Source organism: Hakea prostrata, chromosome 10, assembly GCF_041222555.1.
Source record: "Hakea prostrata isolate BN-2017 chromosome 10, UWA_Hpros_2, whole genome shotgun sequence".
In the NCBI taxonomy this organism is placed as follows: domain Eukaryota; kingdom Viridiplantae; phylum Streptophyta; class Magnoliopsida; order Proteales; family Proteaceae; genus Hakea; species Hakea prostrata.
The window spans coordinates 38,764,365-38,780,408 of record NC_142609.1 but is presented as its reverse complement, the minus strand read 5'-3'; the positions used below and the strand labels follow the sequence as shown (position 1 = coordinate 38,780,408).

At 39.0% G+C, this 16,044-nt stretch overlaps 1 protein-coding gene across 1 annotated transcript; it reads left to right on the top strand.

Annotated features, from left to right (window-relative positions):
• Nucleotides 1-1,748: 1,748 nt before the first annotated feature.
• LOC149002828 (inositol diphosphatase DSP4-like) lies at nt 1,749-11,508 on the top strand. Its single transcript, XM_089137088.1, has 5 exons — nt 1,749-2,387; nt 2,525-2,618; nt 10,182-10,239; nt 10,336-10,379; nt 10,475-11,508. The coding sequence occupies exons 1-5, from the start codon at nt 2,140-2,142 to the stop codon at nt 10,736-10,738; spliced, it is 708 nt and encodes a 235-aa protein (XP_088993214.1). The 5' UTR covers nt 1,749-2,139; the 3' UTR covers nt 10,739-11,508.
• The last annotated feature ends 4,536 nt before the right edge of the window (nt 11,509-16,044 follow it).

The following is a 16,044-nucleotide window of genomic DNA, read 5'->3' as shown; positions in this document are numbered from 1 at the left end:
TATAAAAAATGTCTGATAATTTTTTATTGTTGAATTGATTTAATTTTCCATAAATAAAATTAATGTAATATATGTTATTTAATGTAAATACGTTTTTATTGCCATTATGGAATCCATCACAAGGATTAGGGGTTCAAGGAGACAATAAATCCAAGAAAATAATGAGGAAGAATTTCTGCTCTTACCACACCTTCTTTCCTCCTCCTTAGGCCTATTGGGTCCATTCACTATGACTGGTTGATAAGACTAAAGAAAATAAGAAATGTGGGGGAGATGCTAATGGTCAAAGGTTTTGAACTAAAGTCATTTTTTTGTATCTGAGGTTCATTCGGGCCAACTTGCGCGTACTTCAATTATATTTTCAGGGAGAGCTTTGCCTCCGTAATGGTCAAACCAATTACCTCTCCACTGAGAAGTATGGATCTTATCAATCTACCAACTCTATAGTAACACTTTTTTATTTTAATCCTATTAGATGGAAGGCCACTTATCACTTCAGTGTGGATCATCTTCTCAACAATGTCTTTTTAATGCTTTTTAACCAAATGACAAGAGTGGGATTCAGCTGGGTTTTATTTTTTGTCTATTTTATCTGTAAATATATTTGAACTTGTTGTGTGATTGAAGAAACGGTCAGTAAAACACGGATTTTTATTTGCGGCAGCTGCTGCTGCCAGCAGCTGACCGCCTGGATTTTCCTCCAAAAATCTAACGGTTTAAAATTAAAGATAAATTTCTTAATTTTACATTAAAAGATTAATAGTTATCAAATTTACAAATAGAACCCTACCTTCTTCCTTTTCTGTCGGTTTTTTCCTGTGCGTCTTTCACCCTCTCGCGTTCTTCTCCAGGGAATCGTTCTGGAAAATACAGGTTAAATCTTTCGGTCGGTTTTGCTCCAACCTGGCAAGAACATCCTGGTTCCCTGGCTGACCTTCGGGCGGCTTGGCCGCGTGGTCCCTCGGTTCCGGGTTGTCTCTGTTTTCCTTCTCCCTGTCGTTCGGTCGTTTCGTTCTGTTTTTCCTTTCTTTGTCTCTGTGTTTTTTTGCAGTGCCTTCCTCTTTGTTTCTGCCGTTCTGTGTTTTTGCATCTGGTTCTTGTTTTCTCTTTGGTCCAGGCGTTCCTGTTCCGTTAGATTTCGTTTTTTGTGGTGGCTTATCTTCGCGGTCGGCTTTCGGTCGAGAGAGGAGCACGTCCGGTGTGGAGGTTTTTGATATCGGTTATGAGGGACTTGCTTGTATTTTTTCCCCTTCTGTTAAACATCATTATTTACATCTTACCCTTATCTTTCTCCCCCGTGGCCTCGTGTGTGGCGAGTCAGGCCCTCGGCGCGCCTGCTGCTGCTGCCGCTTCCGTAAACACAGCGGAGCATCGGAGCGAACGAAACGAATGGACTAAACTCGACAAAAAACCGATACACCCGAAGTCGCCTTCTTTTGACACCAAGTACAATAAGGTGGGACCACTGCTTTGGAAGGCTACCATGGACATCACACGTGTGAGATCGAAATCTGAGCAGGCTAACGTCCAGTGGCCTGAAACAACACGTGTTAATCTCACTCTCAGCGTGGAAGGAACCGCCGAAGGAAACGTACAAGAGGCGGCTGCGCCACCGAAGCCAAGTTGGCTTTAACGTGTACACGTAACCTTTCTCTTCCTTTTCGCCTTTTCCTTCTCTCTTTTTTTTTTTTACCAAACGCCCTGTATCTCGTGGTTTCGCTTTCTTCTCTCTCTGGATGAGTACAGTGCCCTTTTCTCTCTCTCTCGCTCTCTCTCGCTCTCTCTCTCTGTGCCGTCTCAGTCATTGAACTTGACCACGCGCTGTGGGCATTAAGCAAATTCAAAACTTTTCTGCAAATGGTTTTAACTTTTTCGTGCTTTGAATTGAACTATTGAATCCTAAGAAAGAAAAAAAAGAAAAAGAAAAAGGAAAAGGAGGAGAAGAGGAGATACAGAATAAAGGTGAGAAGAGTGAAGATCCGTTGAGATTCTGGGTATCATTTGTTGGTTGGCTTTGATCCTCGTGTATATATACCGTCTTCTACAGCACAGTTCTCCTCATTGTTGACTGTCCCCATTTTCTTCTTCTTCGTCTCTCTCTCTCTCTCTCTCGTCTATTCAGTTGTTGGCGCGAAAGTAATGAAAGTTGAGCCGGTCGGGAAAGAGATGTGTAGAGCTAATGATGTTGCAGTGGACGAAGAGATAGAGTTGGAGCTGACATCTGAACCTCAAATTCCGCTCAACGTTGCAGAAATGGACAGAGAGGGAGAAGAATTGTTCGTTCCGCCTCTTAACTTCGCTATGGTCGATAATGGCGTCTTCAGGTCCGGTTTCCCCGATACCGCTAACTTTTCCTTCTTACAGACTCTTGGCCTTCGTTCTATCATGTGAGTCGGATTCGACATCTCTCAAGTTTCATCTCTCGCTCTCTCTCTCTCTTTTTCCATCTTCTGGTTTTACAATTAAAATACGTTGTATGTGGCAATCCTAATGGAATAGGGTTTTTGCTGGTGCTTTTGTATAGATGTCTTTGTCCCGAGCCTTATCCAGATCCTAACACCGAATTTCTTAAGTCTAACGGGATTCGACTTTTCCAGTTCGGGATCGAAGGTTACAAGGTATTGTTTTTCTTCTTCTATTGAGTTGGGATTCACAATCTATTATGCTTTATCGATTTGGATTCTTCATTTGAAGTTCATGCAGTTGGCTAAACTTGCTTCTATTTAATTTCCCTATCTGTGTGCCGGTGGTATCTCATGCATGTTTAGAGAACTTTGAGCATTAGAGAATTAGGAATTAAGGTACCGCGACTTGTCCGCGTTAATCAAACTTTTCAGTATAATTCGGGTATTTTGAGGGCTCTGGTACTGCTATATGAGTCTGTGAAATGTGCGTGACTGATATGAATCTGGCTAATGCTGTGAGCCGAAGAAATGCAACTAGTGATAAGCCAAAATACATTGCTGAAACGATGTTTAGAGAGTCATGTAAATAAAGCTGCAAAACTTGTGTTTTGTAATTCTATGTCTGATATGTCTTCGCTGCTCATGAATCATTTAGCTTGACTAGTTACCACTTCTCGTTCTATTAGCTTAACAATCGGATCTGAAATCTGGTGTCTTAAGTTTCTCTGATATTCTAATGCTGATTAAATGGTCATTTCTTGCATTTGTACTTCTTTCCTCATCATATGAGAAAGAGAGTTTTCTTTTGGTTTTTACTTATTTGCTACAATAACATCAAGTCTTCGGTACTTTAACTTTCTCATCAGAACAAGGAAAAGGGTGATGTGGCAGTAACCGCTAAGAAGTTTTAAATTGATGCCTGTGCAAGAATTATTTTTTTGTAGAAGCCTGTGGAAGAGTTATGTTTTGGTAGAAACCTGTGGAAGAGCTATTTCTTGGTAGAAACTCATGGAAGAAGTACATGTTTAGTTGTCTAGCTGCCTCAATTTCTCCCTCAGGCTTATACAGTATTTTCGCATGCTCTAAGAAACTAATATCAATTTGCTATTTCTCTTACTTTGCGAGCTTTTTACTTTGGGTCTATAGATATTTTGCCTCCAATTTGGAATATATTGGTGGATCTTCCAGTGCGATAGACTTATAATCACAAATGCATGTGGCATGTTCTCTTGTAAGAACAAACTTGTTGATATTTTCTTTTTGGCAAGACCAGCATGGGGGCCAATGAAAGCACACTTAAGGAGTCACTATGAATCTATTTTTTTTTTTTTTATTTCACAGGGGTGGGTTAATTTTGCAGGCTCCTATGTCTTGGATGGAAGGGCCATGCGAATATTCAGCAATTTTTTTTCTTTGTTTTTTATGGTAATAATTGATATTTTGTAGTTTCTAGGTATAAATAGATTTTCTATGAATATTTCTATCTGCTTATGGCCTAACTTAGCTGAGATTTTAATCATGGAGCTAATATCTTGATTGGGGTTTGTCTCGATTCTCAAGGTTGTTGGTGTCTGGCCATGTCAATTCTCTCTTCGATGACAGATATTCAAATATTAAATAAATCATAGTAAATGCCTGATTGGAGGCTATTCCAAATGGCATCTTGCTGTTGATATACTACTTTTGTGATTTCTTTTTCTGCATCTGTTTGAACATGGTAAATTTAGACAAGTACATCTTACTAGCTACTGATCCAGGTGGTGAACTGGAGTTGCTTCATTGTTGGACCAATAATGGTTTGCTTGTCCCTTTTGCCGGTTCCCTTGAAGACGACATGATTTATAGTAAATCAGAAAACCAATTGGAAAGACATGGATTTGTTGGAAAGGTTTTCTCCTTAGGTTAGTGATCCAGTGGGCCTATTACTGATCCAAGCACTTGAATGCTTCTCTTTGGAGAAAGAGGAAATTAATGATGGAAGGGGAATTAAAGAAGCCAACAAATTGTTACTCTTTATGTTCATGAGTATATTCAATGAGAAATAGAACTTATCCATGGGTTTTTTTCATTTTTATAAGTATAATATATCATCTGCGACACCATCCCTTTCATTTCTTTTAGTCCTGCTGCTTTCTTAGGTGGCAAGGATATTGGGGTTGTGATATGAAAATTTTTGACTACTAATGTGTGTATCTATGTCATTGGATAATGATCTCAGACACAATGCATGGTTTCATGTATGGTGTTTCTGTGGTTATAAGGCTACATAATGGTCATAAGATGATATGATGTCTAAGTCGGAACTTGTACATTGTATCTATTATTTACTATTTATTTCTAGTATTCGGAATGCTAGATGAGAGCCAAAAGTTCATTCAGCTTAGTTTTGAAGTTTGCCCCAGGTATAGCCGGGCCATAGATAGGTCTTTGTGGCATGGAATGCATGGACATATAATGAATTTGGAATGATATAGGATGCCAAAGTGAATCTATAATGACTTTGGACGTTGGAGATTACCTTTATCTTCATTGGAGGAACCATATGTCTCTTAGTGAAAGACTGCTTGTACTTTCCCCTTACCCTATTGGTGTTGCAGAGGTGATTTTACCAAAGCAGTGACCCAGATCCCTGGTTTGATTTTCTCATGAATGTTATGTGACTGTTTGAAGACTGCAGAATGTAGCTTGACTAAGAAGTGTAAATACCCCAAAAAAGGGATTTTGTCTTTGATGTTGTGTTACCCCGCCCCCCTTTAATGTTGTGCATTTAAAGTTATGTTCCCTGGCAGATTGAAGGTAGGAGACATGATGATGTTTATTGCTTCTTTATGTTCTAACAATTACTTTTCTTCCTTGGGATGAGTGTTAAATGAATTTTCCAAAGGTGAAAAGAAAGATTTGTATGGAGATGATTGTAACTAAAATGAACATTCTCTCCTGTTTCAAAAGTCATGTTTATGCGGATTAGAAGTTTAACTTGGACATGGTTTCATTTCTGAAGTGGTTATCAATTCATAAAAGTTCAGAATACATGTAGACAGTTTTTTTCTATTTCCTGCATCTCCCTTTTTTTCATTGGCATTATGTTCTTTCTTCTCTGTGGATCTGTTCCATAGTTCCTAGTCTTTCTTGAACTATATTTTTTTTTTTTGTCTTTAGGTTTTCCTATATTATAGCATTTGTTGGGTATTTGAAGTTAATGGCTGAATGGCCCATTGCTAATTATCACTTTCCACCCAGGTTACCCCAACTCTATCAGAGCCTTAAGTTTTGGAACATCACTTGCCTATACTGTCTCTTTCTTGGCAGGACAACCTTGTTCCATCTTACCAAGGAAAAACTATAGCTATAAATCTATGTACGTGCCACAAAAATTCCTCAGCCAATCATTTCAAGAAAATAAATATTTTCTAAATGACAATAACTTTGTAGAAGTGCAGAATTGTGTGAGAAATTCCCTTTTTAGTCAAGAATATTATCTATGGCTTATAATTGCATATTGTTTTTATAAGTGTTAGCATGTATGGATAAGGTTTGTTATATCAAATAACCACTACATGTCACCTAAGGATGCGCTCTTGCACTCTTAGCATTGGTAATTTCTTTAGTTGCAGATGCCCGAACCATGAATGGTTCCCTCAACTTTTTAGGAGTCCTCTTGCTCTCACCAAGCACCTGTTGCTTACTTTCTTTACACTGTTTTCAAGTGATTCACTAGTGGGAACAATCTTATACTGATCTCCATGTTCTTCTGGATTCTCAGCCATGAGATGCATCATAAACAAAAATCAACAAATTAAGGCCATTACAACATGAAGTCAAATAAGTGAAACAAAAAAAGTCAATAATCTCAGATTATGTAATCACAAAATGAAAAAAATTTAGATGACATATACTGACAGTTGCAGAAGTCAAATTTTAATAACAAATCACATACCACAGAATTACAGCCATCGGCCACTCTAAAGACAAAGAAGGAATACAAGAAGAAAAAGGGAGGGAGAAACTACAGGAGAAGAACAAATGGGAAAAATGAGGCGGAGAAGGGAAACAAACCACACCAACAGGCAACAACCGCCTCCCTAAAAAAAAAAAAAAAAAAAAGAAAAAGGAAATCTGAAAAGGGAAGACACAGGATAATCTACGTGGTTGCCAGAGTCACTGGTGATGACTGATGAGAATTAGAGCAGGGATCGAGGGTTGCAGTGTTATATCTGCCTTTTAGGTGATTGAGTAGTGTACATTGATAATGTAAACAACACAATAGGCACATAACAAAAAAATAAAAAATATATAACGGTAAATAAAATTATACAGCACTTTGATATGAAGGTGCCAAGCACCTTGACTCCTAAACTTCTGCTGGGATGCCAAGGTAAAACTATGTTCCTAGAGCAGATTAGAGAGAATGAATTGACTATCTTGGTTTGAGTAGCTAGTGTGGTGGCGCTAGTGCATTCTTCTCCCTCCCCACTTTCTCATGCATTCTTCTTCCCCTGGAACTCTGATTTCCTCAAGGCTTCTCTCTTCTCCTCACCAGCCCTCCACCATAGGCAAGCATAATGTTGTTAAATCGATTTAAAGTATCTCGTTGTGCTAACAGATCTGCAGACTGTTCTTCCTCTTCTGTACACGGGGGTTGAAAACTCTGTTAAATGTTAGTATTCATGCAAAAGTCTCAACAATTCGAGGAGCGGTTGACCCTTGAACACTTGATAGACTATCTTTTCCAGTCCTGCCCTGTATTGTAAGCCTTATTCGGGCACCTCTCCTCACATGGTTGTCATGTCTGCTCAGTTGAAATTATGGCTGTGAAGTGGATGTAGCTTAATGGACAGCATCCAAATATTTTTCCAGAAACTGACGATCATGTTCCTGTTAAAATAACTTGTCCTAACTGTCTTCCGGATCCCTACTTAGCATGTCTATTTGAATCTTCTGGTCCTGAGTCATGTTCCTATTCCATTCCATAGTATTGTAGCATTTTTCTTGTTATCTAGCTAGTACAACCCCCAGTGTACTCGGCTTCATTGTAAGTCATTTGTAACCTCAAAATTTCATGCTTGAGAGTTCAATCCATATTAAACGAAGATGCCTCCCCATTTTTATTCACCTTGCCATTTTCTAGGGATTGCCTTCACATCCTCTCAATGATTTGATTCCTAGCTAGGGCCCATATCATGCCTTCTTGTTGGTTTACAGTCCCGTTTCCATGTTACTGCAGTTGTATTTGTTTTGGCTTATCAGGCATTTTTTGGTTGGACATGGTGGAATCCTCTATGGATGCCAAGATTACCATTAACCCGAGATACCATCACTATTTTGTTTTCCGGGTAAATAACATCCTCTATTTTGAAATGGATGCTGTTTCTCTACTTTTTTTTTGGTGTGTGTGTTAATTGCTTATCAACAAAACATTTCACTCCGGTTCTAGGTCCTGTACATTTTTGTATTGACCTTCAACAAAATACTTATGGGAACACCTGTATGTATTTATTATTGTATAAAGTTAAATACCTGTACCTTTCTTTTGACACACGTCAAACTGTATTAGAGGCTTCATACCTTTCTGTTGGGACTCCATTTGTGACTAACCAGATGTCCCCAGACCCCTGGGTTACATATTAACTGCCTAGTATACTGCCTACTCCTCAATTGTTCCAGTTGAAGTTTCAACCTTTTCTTAGATATTTTATCAGAAGAACATCAGGATGCAGGAAGGTTATTTCCATTTCTTGTACATCCTATTGCTTATGCTTATATTGTAGTTAAGTTCTTAACTGAACGCCTGGTGAATGATTTTGTGGAGACTGAAATTTTAGTTTTCCTTTTAGCTTTTGACAATTCATTGCAAAATTAATCTGAAAGAAAACTACCTTATCAAGTTAGCTGTAGCATTCACTATATAAACTCTTCAATCTGCTTGTCCCTTTGAAGATTTGAGAAGATAATTTACTCCTTTATATTGCCTTTTTTATCTTCAAAATATTTCTGAAAGTTAACATGGATGTCTTCTACCTCATGATTTTTCTAATAGATGATTTTCAGTTGTTATAGAATTAGGTGTTATAGGACAAACTATGCACTTTGAATGACGAGCGTTGAAGATGTCAATTGCTTATTTATAAACTATAAATATGGCCTTAAAAATGATAAGTTATAGAAAATGTTTCATTTAACTGACAAGAGTTAGTTGGGAGGCCAAAAAATGCAAGGGCTTACATGGCGTCTCTCACTAAGATATACAGTTGGTGAGACTATGCCCATCCATATCACATCTTGAAGCTGTCTAATTGGTGAGGCAAGCCACTTATCATCACCGTCCTTGTCGCATCTGCTTTGCAAGTCCCACCCTTTAACTGATCCCTTTCTCTTTCTTTGTGTGAAAGTTCCTTTGGATACCTCAACTGAGATTTGAGCCCACAACCTTCCTTGTGAGGCATCACACATCCTGTACCTGTGATTCTTCCTAAGCAATTCTTTGAGTACAGTTTTTCCATAAACATATTCTACTGCAGTAACATAGATTTCATGTTTTGTGTGCAGCATAAAAGCACACATCATTTTCCCAGCGTCCATCTCTCCCCAACCCTAAACACCCCCACCCCAGCAAAGATTTTTTTATTTAATTTATTATTATTATTATTTTTTATTAAAAAGAAGAAGAAGAAGAATTTTAATGTGCTTCCTAATAGTTTCCCTTGGAGTTTGATATATCCATTCAGCCTTGTTATTGTCAAATAGGTTGGAGTGTGACTTCTGACAATGATTCCTTCTGTGGATATTCTTTCCAAAGTGCGATTGTGCTTTTCCACCAATACAAGTATGTATTGTGTTTCAGTATATCTATGTTCCCTTTAACTAACTTGGTGGTTTACTGTTTTCTCCTGTTGTCAAGTAGAAAGTGTGCCGTAAACCTGTATCAAGTTACTTACCTTCTCTTATGACAAGGTACCTCCATATAGCCTGGCAAAATCAAGTCATGGTGAATTGTGTTTCTTTTCCAACATTGTTTCCTCGTGGCCAGATAGGAAAACCTATAGTCTTGATTGTTGCTGGCTACATTTGGATTCAGGTTGTATTTTCCCAGAACTGAACAATCCTATCAACTTTTTGTCAACCTAATTTGCTGTCCATTGAAGGACGCAAATCAACTAATCACATAGCTGTGGAGTCTCACAGGTCAAGGTTGGTGGAGTCTAGCCAATAAATTTTTGCACACCAAACCTTTGCATTACAGGACGGGTAATGTGTCTTGGTGACAATGTGTCATTTGCACCCCTAGCCAGAATGCATTTAGAAAATAACTGAATATAAGAAAAACATTAATAGGCATGACTTATTTAGTCAACAGCTTCTTGCTGGCCTAGAGCACAACTGCAGAATACTTTGGTAGTAGTACTTAAGGTGATTATGTGATGATAGATAATTTCCATTCAGGGATTTGTTGGGTTTTTTAGGTCATCTGTCTTCAGGTGGTGCAATGACATGAAAAGTATTTGGAGAGTTTTTCAACATCAATAAAGTTGACAAATACATACATAAAATGATAACTCTCAAAATTAATGGTGACTAAGTATAAAGGCCTACCGAAGCAGGCAGGGGTCCTATGTATCTTTGCCTATGTGATTTTTCAGTATTTTTCTTTTCTTTAATTCTTTTCCCATTTGTATTCCTTTTATGCATGTTTTTCCCCTTATTTAACTTCAGCAAATTATGCTCCAGGAGAAATTTTTTGGTAATCTATCATGTTCCTAACTAATATTCTGGATGCAGGAACCTTTTGTAAACATTCCAGAGGATATGATTCGTGAAGCACTCAAAGTTGTCCTTGGTATTATAAATGCTTAAGTAGTTGGCGGTTTAATTCTCTTGGCCCATTCAGTGATTTATTTCCATCTTTGCTTTTGATGCAATCTGCATTTTGCAGATGTTAGAAACCATCCAGTTTTAATCCATTGCAAGCGGGGAAAGGTTAGCACATTAGTCTGTCTCTTTATTCCCTGTCTCTGGACTTTGAACCTTTTAGAACTTTGTGTTCATTGGTTTTATCTTTCTGCTCGACTCAGCACCGGACTGGTTGTCTGGTTGGGTGCCTACGAAAATTGCAACGATGGTGTCTGTCTTCAGTCTTTGATGAGTATCAGCGATATGCAGCTGCTAAAGCTAGGGTTTCGGATCAAAGGTTCATGGAGTTGTTTGATATTTCTAGCGTGAAGAACCACTATTCCACATTCTCATCTTCTACTCAAAGAGGTAACAAGCTTGTTGGTAGGAAAACTTTTGCTCCCAGGGAAGAGGATGGAAACCTTAACCAAAATATTAAAGGATGAAGGTGATCCCGAAGATATAATTTAGCAAGTTAATGAATAAGACAGTCCGTCTTTTGGATGCGGACAATAAGCAGCATCATTGTGCATGCTTTTGCCCATTGTTTCAAAGAATTAGAATGGTTCTAAGCAATCTGTTTTATTGGAACATTGCTGTAGAACATTGTTTTCTGCTTAAATCCTGTTCAGCTGGATTTATTTTGGTTTAATCCACGCTTCTTGTAATCCTAATGTGCTTTTGATTTTACAGTTTGTAGCCTATGTTAGTAAATTAGCCTCTGCTCACAGTGATGTGGACTGGGTTATGTAATAACCAATTTTATTAGGAATAAATTAGCCACTGTTCACAGTGATGTGGACTGGGTTTTGTAATAATCCAATTTTATAAGGAAAACTGTAGGAGTGCATCGAGGCAGAAGCCAAGAGAAAGTTCAATTTCAAGAATTATGGGGACTTTATTGAACTGAAAAATTGGTTACACAGGAAGATTTGACTATGAAAATGGCACTGTTGTATCCTCTGGTGGAGGTTTGGCTTCTTTTGACCTTGCTGTGGAGTCTCAGAATTCTTATATTCCTCAAAAGCTCTTAGCTATCATATCCAGGATTTATCCTCTGCTCCATTCATTACACCCGAAAGCCAATTCATTTATTGCTGCCCATAGGTCGGCAGAATATAAGGCTGCAGTAGGCTATCAATTCCTTGTGGTCCTTCCTTGATAGCTCTGTAACTTGCCTTCATGCCTTCCACCAATCTTGAAAAGTTATGTTCTGGGTATATGCGCTTTTAATGGTGAGGAGAGATCTGAACTACATTGTTTGGGTGAAAGGACGATGAAGGAGAACATGAGTTGTGGATTCATCGTTTCCTTGCCAAGAAAAGAATCAATCTTTGAAGAACACCCCAAATCTCTCTCCACTTTTCTTGACTTACAGTACTCCAATACGAGAAACTGGATGAAAACGGTTGAGCATCAAGGTTTCTGTTGGCTTTCCTGTTTAACGTCTCATATGCTATCTTGACCAGGAACACACAGTCCTTTACCTCATCCCACGTTAACTGGGTACAGATTTTTTTCCACCCCACTGCCTGTCATTCCATGAATGAGTTCAGATCCTCTGTCCATCTGGGCAGGCATTGTGCCCATTTTTTCCCAACTCTCACACGGCCTGCCTGGAGAGAATTTGAATTACCAAGGAGAACGCATGCAGTTGGATTGGATGGAGAGGATCTGGACTCATTAAACTTGGTTAGGGGTGTCAACGGTTCGGGGTGGGTCGGTTTCAGGCCGGGCCTAACAGTTTCGGGCTGAAAAACACTCAGCTCAAACACGACCCATTAAGAAAATAATGGTTTCGGGCCGGTGCGATTTGAGTTCTGGCTAACTAACGGTTTGGGCTAACTGTTTAGAATTGGGTTTACTAACGGTTTGGGTTCAGGTTTACTAACGGCGTGTTTTGAGTACTTTGTTGATATGTGAAATTTATCAAGAGTATGTGAACACATATAAATATTAAGTTATCTCCAAGTCTTTTGTGTTGGGTATTCAAAACCAAAAACCTTTTTTTTTTACAAAGAAATAAAACTTATAGAACTTATTATACAAAAAGAAAGCTAGCATTTTGATGAATTTTAATGAGTTGTCTCTGCTTATTTTCCTCCCCCTTCTTAACCCTTGTAAAAATGGATCAAAATAAAACATAAAAAGATTTTCAAATGATAATACACTTGCTAAATATTTACTAAGCCTATCTTCTAAATGGCAAAAGCTTTGACAAGCTTGTTGTTTGCATATCCCAAAGCAAAACAATTGAGGAAAACAAATAAATATTTGGGGTTTTCTTGTCTTTTACATTTAAATTTAAGTTATTTTATTTCTTTATAGCGGGTTTAACAGGCTGGTTCGGGTTTGGGCTGGTTTCGGGTTAAACGGTTCGGGCTAGCGACCACACACAGGCCGCCCTGGCCCAGCCCGAACCATTGCGGGCTGAGATTGTTCAGCCCAAATACAGCCCATTAAGCTTCAATTTGTGCCGATTCGGTCCGGTTTTAACAGTTCGAATTTTAACGGTTCATGTTAGGTTTTGACACCCTAACCTGGTTATAATCTTGATTTGAAAGGATGGAAAGTTGATGCATAAAATCGTTGTAGCTACTTCAGTAGGACTGTAGGAGATCGAGTTCTCAATCAATTCTGTCACAAACTCCAAAGGCAGAGGTCCCAGTCAGAGGAGACTCTTATCATCCTCAAAATCTGACTCGAGCCAAGGACCATTCCGAATAGAAGGAGCCCCTGCCAGAGCACCTCTCAGCAATGAACAAACTCTGCTAATCCCATGATGGGAATTCCCCAGAATTGGAGAACCCCAGTTTGAACGAGAGTTGTTTCAGAGTTTCGATTGTGATTTAGCCAACAATGCTTTGTTGCAGGTATTGCTCTCTTTGAAACCCACAGCCACCTTCAACCACAACCTGTACCCCTAAAATTTGATCTATGTAAGTGGGATATGAGAAATTTTTGAGGGATTACAGGGCTTAATCTAGGACTTCCGTTCTTGTGGATTCCTTTGGGTAGCTTGAAGTGATAGGAAGTGTATATAATTTGAGATAGGACTTCCCTAACTCGACCGCCAGGCAAGCTTTTCATTTAGCTCGTGAAACACACGAACCTTACTGATGCCGATTACAGAAGGTAACCCCAAATACTTCGATGGCCCACTCCTATATGGTATTCTTGTATTCCTACTGAACCACCTTCCTATTGGTAGAATGGCAATAAGATCCGATCACCTCTCTAATAGTGTTCATCTCTTGAAGCTTTTAACTCATCAAAGACCAAACAGTCACATTGAGATTTCCAGCCTTGAGAACCACTGAGCGATTATATCAAAGTTCACTATGGGGTGTGGTCCTGAGTGTTCAGACGAACAAGGGGAATAAAGAATCAGAGAAAGGGGTGCTTAATTGCAGAGACAATCTCGCCTGGTGTCTCCAGAAGGAAAAATTAAAATTTCTCAGCTTGGTAACTGATAGAGAGATTCTCTGGAACAAATTGACTTATTTTTTCGATATAAAATAAAATCAAACCCCACATCATCTAGCTGAGAGGAAGCTAAAACCTAGAGAACAGAGATAAATAGATAATTAAGCCGATCTCTCTCGATAGAATTATTTATATCCTCGTTGACCATCTAATTTAATTAGAAACAGAATGTTCTTCATCCCCAATAAATAAAGAAAGAAAAAATAATTAAATAAAAGAGAAACGAAGATATCCAGGAACAGACGAGAAGAGTAGAAGTAGGGCGAGGAGTGCATCAGCTTTCTAGCAATAACCATCTTCAAATCGGGATGCATTTGCACCCCAATCGGTTCAAAGTGAAGAATTAACAAATACATCATCTGCACTCTTCCTTCCATACTCAGATCCAAACCCAATTCTGGAAATTAAAAAAAAAAATGAAAAAACACGGATAATAAATCTTTAATTATCAATTCGAAGAACCATTAACGAATAAGAAAGAGAAAAATTAAAAATAAAAGAAGACCCAGAGAGAAGTGGGTTGCAAAGGAGATCAGATAGAAGAAAATGCTGCTGCAAGAAACCTCTCCATTCCTTTTTCGTCTTAAGAAGCTTTTTATAAAGATTTTTCATCTAACAATCGCGTAAGATTTGCAAGAATCGCTTTAAACAACTCCAAACCCTAAAAGAGATTTTCCGTTACACAAACTTCCGTCGATTCAAGCCTCTCACTGCCACGTATACACATCGGGCGACGCAGGCGGTTTGGAATTGGGCTGGGCTGGGCTTGGCCCACATCTTTATTGTGTTGGGTTATTTAAAACAAAGGCCCATGCATGCCACAGTTCCAGATTTTGTTTTTTCTAATTGTTTTTTTGCCACTTGGCCACAAACTTTTGGATGCCATCAAAACACCACGTGTCAGATATTTGTTTCCGGTGGCTTTTTCCTCTTAGTCGTGTCTGATAACATCGTATGGACATAGGCATCAGAGGCTTGGGCTTAAGTTATCGGCAAGCCCACTTTTCAGCTTTGAGGCGAAGGTTGGGCCAGGCCTCAAGTATGGTACAGCTGGAAAACTTTGATGCTGTGCTCTTAAAGCCCATGCTCACCAAGCCACCTTATCTATCAAGAAAGAAGTTCGGATCACTTCTCCCGGCCGTTTTTGACTACATAAATAGAGATGAGACCCACTAAGAAAATATTAAAGATTAATGAAAAATGAAAACCTGGTGAGCCCACCCCTACTTGAGATGACTGAGCCGAGGAAACAGAATTACATAGAGACTGGAACCAGGGAGTGGATAAAGGCCATTGTGTAGTCAAAACCGACAGGGCCCTCCTTGCTAGGTGGTCTGCAACAAAGTTAACCATCCTAGGAAAGTAAAAGAAAGAACATTCCTCTAGTGAGGAACTAAGATATGTAATATCGGCTATAATGTGACTAATGTCAAGTGGGGGTGTGGAGTTTCTTGAAGTAATGATCTTGATCAGCATCTCACAGTCTGATTCCACCACAACTTTGTCTATAGCCTCTATCACTGTGTAAAGGAGCCCATATCGAAGCTCTAGGGCCTCACTCATCAAAGCCGATGAAGCTTGTTCCGGACCTCCGGTTCAAAGATTGCAAAGATTATCTAGCCCATATTATCTCTTAAGATAAACCCCAAGCCCGTTTTATCCGATTTAATATGCCGCATCCACATTTAACTTTACCTATCCATGGGCTGGACATGTCCATGTGAGATTGGGCTTGATGCGCTTCAATAAATTCTTGGGCCTTCATTACAGCATGATCCCTACTTCCTTTGGTAACCTTGTAAGTTGCCTGAAAATTAGTTCATTTTGAGCGGTCCAGAGATTCCAGCACATGTTTAGAGCCAAAGAAATAACTCGTTGCTGTTGGGCCTTAATTTGGTTATGGGCCAAGAATAACTGTTCGAACCAATCCACCACCTCATGCATGCTTGATTGTGGAATTCTGAAACCCAGAGGGTGAGAAAGCCAAGCTGCCCTAGCAAAATTACACTCAAACAGAATATGACCAATAGATTTTTTTTTTTCTGTTATGCATCTGGGACATTGATGTATCTATCTTGAAATGCCTTCTATGGAGCCCCATCCCTATTTATGTGGACAAAAATTGTCATGCGAGCCCATTGTGCTCCCGGTCAAAGGAGGTGATCTGGACCCATCTTAAAAAGGGTGTTTAGAGTTCATGTTATTAAGAGTACCAATAGGTTTGAAATCCGAGATGATGTACGCAAAAAACCCAAATCCTTCATTA